At 48.7% G+C, this 10,471-nt stretch overlaps 1 protein-coding gene across 1 annotated transcript in view; it reads right to left on the bottom strand.

Moving 5' to 3' along the window:
- Positions 1 to 1,523: 1,523 nt before the first annotated feature.
- Positions 1,524 to 10,471, bottom strand: part of Podxl (podocalyxin like) — a 70,462-nt gene continuing 61,514 nt past the window's right edge. Inside the window, exons 4-9 of the mRNA XM_046455097.1 lie at positions 9,325 to 9,593; positions 8,987 to 9,058; positions 7,401 to 7,551; positions 7,109 to 7,170; positions 6,751 to 6,918; positions 1,524 to 5,534 (exon numbers count right to left, since the gene is read on the bottom strand). Coding sequence (XP_046311053.1) covers positions 5,340 to 5,534; positions 6,751 to 6,918; positions 7,109 to 7,170; positions 7,401 to 7,551; positions 8,987 to 9,058; positions 9,325 to 9,593 — 917 coding nt within the window. The 3' untranslated portion in view covers positions 1,524 to 5,339. The remainder of the gene's footprint in view (positions 5,535 to 6,750; positions 6,919 to 7,108; positions 7,171 to 7,400; positions 7,552 to 8,986; positions 9,059 to 9,324; positions 9,594 to 10,471) is intronic.

Genomic DNA, 10,471 nt, shown 5'->3' with positions numbered 1-10,471 from the left:
AGGGAAGTTTGATGATCGGCAAAACTCAAAATGGGAGCTGAGGACACTTGGCTGTATTTGTAGCACTACCCTCTGAACTTGGCCAATAGGATGGGCAGTCAAGGAGCCAGGAATCCCGTTTACCTCCACATCCACCACCAACCTCCAGGTAGCCTTAGAAGTCTCAACTTGGTTAAGTAAATATTGGCAGCAGATGGTCTTTGCTAGGGTTCCATTGATTTTTGCTTATCCATAAATTGCCAAGGTCTTTGAAAAATACTCCGTATTTATCACAAGCATTCTCACTTAGAGTAGCCAGACCTATTCTTCATCTATTTTTCTCCGGCAGCGGGGGCTGGGGAGGTATGCAAGACATAAGTGAGTGGTTTGGGAGGGAACTTACAGAACAGGGAGGTTGTAAATGACAAAAGAGGCATACCATTGAAATGCCAACTGAGAGCACCACTTGGTAGGCAGGGAGCGGGGTCAGTGCCCTATTCAGGAAGAATGGAGTCTTAGAAGAATTTGTGGCCTTTGATAAACTCTGAGTCACTCAGATCAGTGTGCCCGTGATCAGGGCCAGGGACCTGCAGGAAGTCCTGGCATTTGGACTCCTTCCAGTATCCTTGGCACATTCGTGAAGTTAACCTCAAAATACCCAGGCCCAACTCTGACCCACCCCTTCAGAGTGGCGTGAGCTTATAGAATTACCAAATGAAAGGAAAATCCTGTTAACAGATACTACATTCTAGAAATAAACTGAAATAAAGTCAAGCGTGAATGCTGTTAAGAATATAGACCTGAAGAGAGAAAAGATGTAGTCTAGGCCTAAGACTAACATTTAAATGGCTGTGTAAATCTCTGCACTTCATTTCCTTAAGTGGTGCCAGCTTCCTAGACACTACGTTAAAATGTTCTGTAAACTGAATGGTGGAGGCAAACGGACCAAATCTATCTGCCATGTTCTATAAACTGGGAATGATGAAGCCCTGAGCTAATGTGCAGCTGTAGCACTACCACCCTTGGAGATGAAAAGAATCAGAATCATCTGAGGCCTTCCCTGAACCTCCTCCTTCACTGTGTACCTGCAGAAGAGTCAGACAGAAGTCTCTCCTGACAAGTAAGCAGATCCTCTAAGGGGCAGAAATAGGGCCCGAACAGAGTTAGTTGTTTTTTATACTTATATTTGTGTTCTTCTCTTGGCCAGTTTTTCATACCTGATCAGGGCTCAGCAACCCACATGGGATCTTCCCTGGTGGTTACTCAGCTGTACCCAAAGCATAAGCATCAGGGAGGGAGAGAAACAACAGTGCCTGAGAGAAAATGACCTCCTCTTAGGATCCACAGGGTGGCCTGAGGTGGAGTGGAGAACTCGCCACCTCTAGGATGCCCTCCTTCCTTCCTACTTCATCCCACTCCCCTCCTGCACCCACACAGATCAGTGTCACTGGTCAGTGTCACTAAGAGCAGGGGAGTTTTTTTCCATGATGAGACAGCTCAGTTAAAGAATTTAAGTCAAGCAAAATACCAGGGCTTGAACCAGCTTACAGAAAAGCATTTTAATTGACAGTGTACAATTTCTCAAAATATATTTTTATAAGAAAATGCAATAATTAACTATAGTCTTTACAAACAAGTTTCTCAGTAAATTCCAGTGTACTTCAGACCCCTGTCCACTAAGACACATGCTCCCCCAGTCTCCTGGGCAAATTATTTTTAACATTCACTAATAAAAACAAAACCCCATGAAATAGTAATCCCCTGCTTTCCCTGGGTGTTGGGAATCAGCGCAACATTGACGAAAAGTAGGCTCTGGTTTTCTCTTGCGCTGCCTTCCCTGACTTGTTCCCTTTGATCCTCAACTACAGGAAGGTTTCCTAAGGGAGAGCTCACATAACATGGTTTCTTGGCAGAAAGAATTGCTCATTTATATCTTAGACCTATATGATGTAGTGACATAAAATAGGAACATCGCTAGACTGTTAAAACTGCTGTCACTCTGCATCTCTGGCCTTGTTAGGGTAGTTTGGGGGAAGAAATGGTGTCATGTCTGTGTCAACCTGCCTGCAAGTGGCAGTCCTTAGTTCCCTGATTTCTTTGGAGGCACACAGCATGGGACCATCAATGGATCCAGGCTTTAATCCTGTTTCTGTCACTTTATCTATGTGGGCTTCAGGTTTATCTGTGGAAAAAGACTGGACTAGATCTCTACATCTCTGTCCCTGTGACCAGAGTATCACTCTTCATCTAGTGCACCTGACCCTAGCCCTTACTGGCATGGGACTGACACTTGGTGGGAGAAGAGATCATATTTTAAAATGAAAATGCCCAATCTGCAAGACAAATATTTTGTCCCCAGCCTGTCTTATTGAATCTTTTTGTTGTTAAAAAAGAAAACAAAAACTTGCCATTTCTAGTAAGATAGACATTTACATTCTTGTTCAGAGAAAAAAAAAAGCCTTGCCATCTCCCTTAGCTAATGGATTTATTTTCAAAGTGTATTTACTTAAAAGCAGTGCAGGGTAGATTAACATGGCTGTTGTATTTACACTGTCAAAAATATGTATATCTATATATCAGTTTGAACTTATTCAAAGTTTCTCCAGTATGTTGTCAAAAAAAAAAAAAAAAAAAAAAAAAGGTAAAGCTCAAAAATGGTTTAAATAAATCTTCCAATAGTTTTTCTTAAAAAGCAGTGGGCATACCTGGTGTCTACTAGATTAAACCCGGACTCCGCCTTCCAGTGCAGATTTGTCTGTACGTGCTACTCTCCCACTCACAAGGCAGCATGCTGCCCACTGAGTTTCATCCAATCAAAATCTTCAGATCTATGGTTTTTGTAACTTGGGGAATTATCAGATTCACGGTTTTTGCAGCATGGGGAAACAGTGGTTTGCCACTGAAATGGAGTTCTTAAATTCTCTTTGGTACAACTGGTTCAGAGTCTTGCTAAGCCTCTGGTGTTGCCATTATCTCTTCTTGGCCCCAGAATCTGAATTATCAGACAGCACTCAGACTCAGCCATGTGGGAAGATGAGTTTTACACTTGGTGGTGGCATGGCCTGTTGATATAGAGATCCTAGCAGCAAGAGCGAGCCAACGCCAGGTGTCAGATCCGAAGTGCCACTAAAAGCACAATTTGGATGCACAAAAAGAAGGAACCTCTCAGTCAGCCCAATGCTTCCCCAGGTTCTCCCTGGATAAAACTGTGTTCACTGCCCCTGACCAGGCATGGTTTCTGCTCTCTAGTCTTCACAGTCGTCATCTCTAAGAGGCCCTGAGGCTGCATCCTTTGATCATTTGCAGAAGCAATATTTGCTGTCTCTGTCAAAAGCCCTTGCCAGTGAATGTGACCCAGAATCAGCAAAAGAGCAATAATCCAGTCTGGCCTCTCATAGGCCATGACAGAAACTCACTGGACAGACAGAACCCTGGGCAGAAAGGAAGCAAACAGACCTCTCTCCATTGTCCCAACATTCCCTCTCTTTCTCCTCCAATTGGCACTGTTCCCCATCCTGCCCACCTCCAAATACTAGTGACAGAAGAGCAGAACAGATGCATTTGGATACTGGTAACCTAGCATCTCTCGAGCTCTTGGAAAACTTCCTGGGTACAATCCATGATCACCTGGACTTCCCTGTTCCCTAGGATATTTAATGACTACAGGCCTCAGAGCAGGACACAAGGAGCTAGGAAAGGATAGACCTTTCCCCTTTGTCCCCCATCTATTCTGTTTTAAAATAAACTGTTCCAATGCAGATAGCTGGTTCCAGGGAATTTATGCCCAGGAACATACAGGCCATGGCCAGAGTTCAAAACTCCATGCAGGAGTTCCCCTCTCAGAAAACCAGATGAAGCCTCACTATGCCCCATCCTCAGTTACCTTCTACAAGACAGCTAACTGCTGAGCCTAGAAAACCCTGTGCTGGGGAACAGACATGGCTTTGTTTTCCTGAGATGCCACCAGAAACAGAACTGCAGTAGCCCCACCAGCAACACAGGGGAGAGGAAACAGCAAGGCCTAGCTCCATGCCAGAAGAGTGGGAAGTCAGGCACCTTAGAGTGCACTCATGTCCTGGCTTTTCTCTCTCTCTGGAGAATCAGAATCCATGAGGTGAGCTAACTAAGAGTCTCCAGTAGCTGAAGCTTTGGCCTTTGACACTGGAGTGCTGAATTTAAAAAAAACAAATACAACAAAACTCTCAGCAACTTGAAAAGTCCCTGAGTATCCTGTGAAACAAGTAACACCTGTCTGCCAGCAGTTTGATGATCAGCAGGCACACCTCTGCTGATCGGGATGGGGGTGGGAGGCCTGCACAGATCTGTCTCACCACTCTTGCCCTTTCTGGCTGGGCCTTGTGGGATTCATCCATTGGCTGAGCAGTGACCAAAAAGAAACATCTTACTTTCTGTGGCTACTGCAGATTTTAATCCCTGGTGGGAGCAGAAGGCCAAAGGAGATCTTGGAGAGCGTCCATTTTCAAGGGGTGCTTGGGTAATGGGCCAGTGTCATTTCTGAGCCCTGAATCAGCTGCCATGAGGAGGCAACCCTGGGATGAGGAGCTCCTCTCTTCACCTGCCCACTGCTCCCGTGAGCGGGCCTCAAGCACACTGGGAGGCCTCTGCATCATTAAATGGATGCAAAGAAATCAGAATCCAGGAAAAGAGGTTCAAAGTGATGAATGACCTGTGCTGATCCCTGGTGCCCTGGGGCAGAGTGGGACTGAAAACTGAGTGAAAAGGGGTGAGAGGAGGGGAGGGAGAGGAGAGTACTGGCAGGTGAAGCTGGAGTCAGAGATAGAAACACGGGACCTGTCCTTATAATCAGATCCCACTGAAGAGGGTACAGGCCAGCTCTCCTCCCTAGCCCACCTACTATCGGGAGTGTTCCCCTACCCAGGGCTGCTCTGGAGAGAGGGCACAAGTGAAGAGCAGTGTGCTTGGTACAGATGAGCCCTGGAGTGAAGGGAGGAATCTGTCACCAAGTAACTGTGACCTTGTGCAAGTCGCCTGCCCTCTTCAATCCTTAGTTATCTCACTTGGGAAACGAGGGGATTGTTCTAGAGTCTGAGATCCTTTCCATGACTCTTCGTCCATCTCCCTTCTCATCCTCCAGCAGCGCTGAGCTCAGGCACTAGGGGGTTACTTTACAAGAGGGATCTAGACAACAGGATATGATCGGCTTGAAAAGGGAAAAAATTAAGGCCCTGTGGGGATTGGGAGGTAGCAACCCTTGAAGTCCACTCTTTCTCCCCCAGTCTTTCCCTCCTCAAACGGAGGAATTTTCCCCCTCTGTCCAAATGGCACTTCAGGTGGTCAGTCTGGAGCCTGTGGCACTGTCGAGGCACCAGCAGACCCAGTTAGAGATGTGTGTCTTCCTCATCTAGGTCATCCTTGGTCAGGTTGTCCAGAGGGACGATCCAGCTGTCCCCCAACTCCCCATTAAGGTTCACCACCTTCTTCTCCTGCATCTCGGAGGAGGTCTCCATCACTTCCAAGGTTGGGTTGTCATGGTAACCATTCTCCACTGTCTGTAGCTCCTCTGTGAGTCGTTGCTAGCGTGGGGAAGATGACCCAGGGAGAAAGAGTAATTTTGGAGGGTTACAACCCTTAAGTTTTTCTTTCTTTCTTTCTTTTTATTTTTCCTTTGCAATATTGGAGATCAAACCCAAGACTTCAAGCGTGCTAAGCAAATACTCTTATCACTGAGTTATTCCCCATTCCTTTTTATTTTATTTTGAGACAAGGTCTCGGTTGGTTGCCAAGGCCGAGCTCAAACTTGCAATCCTGCCTCAGCCTCCCTGGCTTAATATAGTGTTAACATGTGCTACCTCCTTCGACTCAGGGAACCCAATTTGACTAAAGCAAGCACTCTGCTCACATGTAGGTGCTGGCTGTCACCCTGGCTACAGGCCTGCTTCACACCCTAAAATTCCCCAATGGTCTCACCATCATCCCGTGGGCAAGTCTGAATCGCTGATGTCAGCGAACATGGACTTTGTTCTCCAGGACCTACTAAGTATTTTCGTCTCTCCTCCATTACTTTCCCTCAAAACCTCTCCAAGCACCCACATTACCCCCATAGTCGTGGATTGAGCACTACTATGAGAAAATGACCTCCCTTCAGGCCAGGTGACCAAGGACCTCTCTCCAAGCCTGGACAAGACAGGTAGGGCAGTCACCATGGGCATCCCTGCTGCAGCAATGGGACAATCCCGTCCCCCCTCTCTCTCAGATTTGGCTCTGACTGCATGTTAGAATCACCTGGGCAGCTCTGAACACACGCTGACCCAGAGATTGGGTTTCAGGTGGAGCATGAGGAAGCTAGGCATGAAAATTTTCCCAAAGCTCCTTCAAGGGGCACTCGGGGGAAAACCACAGATCTGGGTGGAACTGAAAGATAAGAGTTTAGCAGATGAGAGAAGTTTGGTGAGACAGCACACACAGGGCCATTTATTTCAATCCCCAGAACAGCTCTGCAAGATGGAAACTGTCTCTACTGTGTGGGAACAGCTGAAGCTCCAAGAGGTTATATGATGGACTCAAGGTCACACCAAGAACAGGGCTTCAACCTAATCTTTTTCTTCAAAAGTCCTGCTCTTGCCTCAGGCCATGGTGCCTCTTCAGCAGCTGGCGGCTGCCTAGGCGGTGCTCTGCCTGCCTGAAGGGTCCAAGGCCACTCACTGTCCCCTGCTGGACTACAGGAGTGATAAGCCGAGAGCTTGTCTGGTGACTGGACTGTTTCCCTAATCAGAGGAGGGATGTGCTCACCTGATCCTTCCTCTGGGAGAGTCGCTGGTGGCAGCAGCCATAGAGGGCCGCAACAAGGAGCAGGAAGGATGCCATGCAGACGATGGTGATGATGAGCGGCATGCTGAAGCGGTCTTCAGCCTCCTCCGGTGGTCCTTCATCCCCCAGCTGCATGTGGCTGACTCCCACCTGGCCAGGTAGGAGACATCATGTGGCAGAGAACAGTCTTCAATCCCCGCTCCCCCAACCCCCCCGGGATGGAGAGCTCTTCCATCTGCTGCAGAAGCTTGCACCGGCAATAGCCCTGCCACACTGAGGGGTCGCTGGACTTGAGAGAGAGGCTCCTGATCCAGCCCTGCATCCGGAGCAGCCCACCTACCTCTCTTAGGTCATCCCACTTGTCCTTCAGCAGGGTGTACACATTCTCAGGAAGGAGATTTGCTGTAGGAGAGAGGAGAGGTGCTGCCTCAGAGCCATGTGGTGGCAAGGGAGAGGAAGCCCAAGACAAGGGTGTTCTGCATGGTCCAGCCTCTTGGGTGGCCCTGAGAGGATGCGTGGCTTGACAGTTCCTAGCGGCACCACCCTGACCCACACTCCAAGCAGCCCCTGGACCGTCACCTCCCATTCTGTTCCCACCCACACAGGCCTAGGCCCTCTTGCCTTCAACTCACTTTGAATAGTGATTTTTTTGAGGGCCACCGCCTGGCTTTCCTGAATGGGAGCCAGCTGTACTGTACACGAATCCTGAGCCGGGTTGAAGGTGGCTTTGACTGCTTGGCACAGCTGTGTGATCAATTTGTCATCCGCTGGAGGGCTCTTTGCCTGTTGTGAGGAGAACACAGGCATTGCAGAGGGGTGTGACAACAGTCTAGGCTTGTGGGGCTGCCCTCTGCCACCCGCGTCCCTCTGCACACTCCACCAGTGCATTCCAAGCCCTGCCAGGAGTCGGTCTATATTCTTCAGCGCCCGGCTTCTCTGCCCCGAGTCTCCTCAGACTGTGGGCGCAACAGGGCCTATCTCCTCCATGTTCTTTGAGACTCGGGAATCAGTGCCCTGTACTGTGGGCAGGGGAACACAGCACAGCACCCCACCTCTGGCAGCAGGGGCTCCAGTGCTCTCTGAACTTGTCATTTGCCAGCCTCTCCTGCCCCTTTTGAAGACCGCAGGAGTGGAAGACCTCAGCTCTGGACTCAAGGTGGTCTAGTCACAGAATGATGCACCTGTGTCCCTCTGAGGCTCGGACTGAGGCAGTGAACAGGCTGATGGGGAAGGCGAGGAGCCACTGAATGTGTGCAGAGAACATGGAGAAGCAGAGAGTACATGGCAACGTGGCTTCAGGGCTCGGGGTGAGGAATACAGTGCAGGGAGGTCATCAGGGCTCCCCTAGCTGATGTTTCTCTGACCTGCGTCAAGACCTCCATAAGCTACCCCTGGAGGTTAAAACTCTGATGGTCAAATCTATACTTCTGTAAGGTTTACCTAGAAAAGCCAGCAAAATGGATGCCCAAGAAAAAGCACAATGGCAGAAAAGCTCTCCAACCTGTAGAAACCAAATCCTGTTCTATTCTAGTTCCTAGAGTGGGTGCAAAAATAGGCACTGGCCAGGAGAGGGCAGCAGTGAGCCAGCCACCACCTGCACTCACAGGGCTCAACAGCTATTCATTGAGCAACAGAACATCCCCAGCTCAAGTCCTTGGTCGCCCTCTCGCTCATACAGTGTCCACACATCACTCAGAATAGAACAACTACAGGCAGGGGCTCCCTTATGTTCAGTACCAGGACCCTTTTATCTCCCGCCCACCCCCCAACTCCTTGGGTTTGAAGAAGGAGACTCTCCCTAATGGCTTGCCACCACTGAGGCTCTCAGAAAACACATGGACCAGGAAACAAAGCCACTCTGAGAACAAGGGAAGTGAGGACGACTTAAATTCCCATTTCCAAACAGACCAACTGTCTGAAGTCACACCCAGAGCTAGAGGCAAAGGGCAACCAGGATCGGGGCCTCCTGCCCCTCAGACCACTGTGGGTAAGCACAGTGAAAGGGAGGAGACTTGGGAACTTGTTCTGGCCTGTGGCAGTCCTATCTGTGTGACCTTAGAGAAGTCTGAACCTTAGTTTGTTGCTCTGTAAGATGGCAAGGGGCTGATCCCTAGGTGAACACACCACTCGGCCCGTTCTAGACGGAGCACTTTGGTCTCTTCTGCTTCCTTTCCCCTGCCAGCCTGCAGGCTGTGGAGGGCTGATGAGCAGTACTCACACAGGGGCTGGTTTCCGTGAGGTTCAGGATGAGCAGCTTCTTATCCAGCCTTTCAGGAGGCATGCAGTCTACCTGGAAAAAGCCATGAGAGGAAGGATCAGGCCCAAAGATCCAAGGATCCTGTTCCTCCATCCCGTGGGTGGTAATCAGTTCGTGGCAAGCTAGGGGCACGGCTGGGCTAGTTTAAAGTCAGGAATGTCTTTGGAAGCCTTAGGAAAAACCAGGGGAGATGGGGCAAATGGACAGTATTCCTCATTTTGCTCTTGGCTGGAGCGAAAATAGAAATAGCTTTTCTTGGAGCATGGGCTCTCCTTTTTGTCCCACCTTGTTGGAATTACCTTGGGTTTCCCAGGAGCCAGGGTGGAAGAGGTTGTGCTGAGGCCTTGGGGGGCAGTTGAAGCCGAACGAGTGCTGGAGTGGGTGTATCCCACAACAGTAGATGTGGCCCCAGTTCTTGACGAAGGACTGGACAAAGAGCCCTCAAGCGGAGATGTCATGGAGGAAGACGGGGTGGGCTTGGGTGGCATCTGGCTGGAGGTCTGCTGAGTTCCTTCTGGGGTGCATGGTGGGTGTTCCTTCTGAGGTGCTATGGTGGAGACTGAAGAGGCTAGAAGAATAAAAGAGCAGAGAAAAGTCCAGTCTTTTCTGGTTCCAGTGTGCAGAGGCAGGGGGATGAAGTGGTGTCCTGTACCATTTTACAGGACAGTCACACTGGACAAGCCAGTTTAAGAGCTAAGCCAAAGAGGCCCAGGAGGACTCAATGATTTTCCCAAGGTCATGTGGCAGCAGGTGGCACAGCAGGGAGTTGCATTTATCCAATTCAGAGCCTCTCACCATAGGAGAGGGCCACCCTCGCCCAGTGTGATGTTTCAAGATATATCTATGTTACCTGGGAGTGCCTGGATCTCCAGATTCTTCAGTCACTAGCCGAAGTTCCAGTTCAGCAGATCCCAGATGGGTCAGGATTTTGAAGCTCATGATCCATCTGTAGATTTTTCTCCTGCCTCAATTTTTTTTTTTTGATGGTATTGGGAATTGAACCCAGAAGCACGCTACCACTTAACTACAACCCCAGTCCTTTTTAATTTAGAGACAGGGTGTTGCTAAGTTGTTGAGGGTATCACTAAGTTGCTATAGCCAGCCTCAAATTTGCAATCCTCCTGCCTCAGTTTCCCAAAATAGCTTACCCAGCTCCATCACTAGATTTTGAAATTATTTTACTAGGTTAAGATGAGCACTTGAGAAATCAGTTAATAAAAGGAAAAGGAAATGGAACAGAATTGAAAATATCAGCTTATATAAAAAGTCCTATATAGTGAAATTTATTTCATTTATATGCATTATATGTGTGTTTTTTTATTTATTATTTTTTGGGCGGCAGGTACCAGGGATTGAACTTGGGAGCACTCGGCCACTGAGCCACATCCCCCAGCCCTATTTCTTCTTTATATTTATTTGTTAGTTGTAGTTGCACACAATACCTTT

Source organism: Marmota monax, unplaced genomic scaffold (assembly GCF_021218885.2).
Source record: "Marmota monax isolate L192 unplaced genomic scaffold, Marmota_monax_Labrador192_F-V1.1 WCK01_AAM20220418_F8-fsc00131, whole genome shotgun sequence".
NCBI classification, from domain to species: Eukaryota; Metazoa; Chordata; class Mammalia; order Rodentia; family Sciuridae; genus Marmota; species Marmota monax.
Note: the sequence above shows the minus strand (reverse complement) of the source record. Positions and strands in the feature narration are given on the sequence as shown.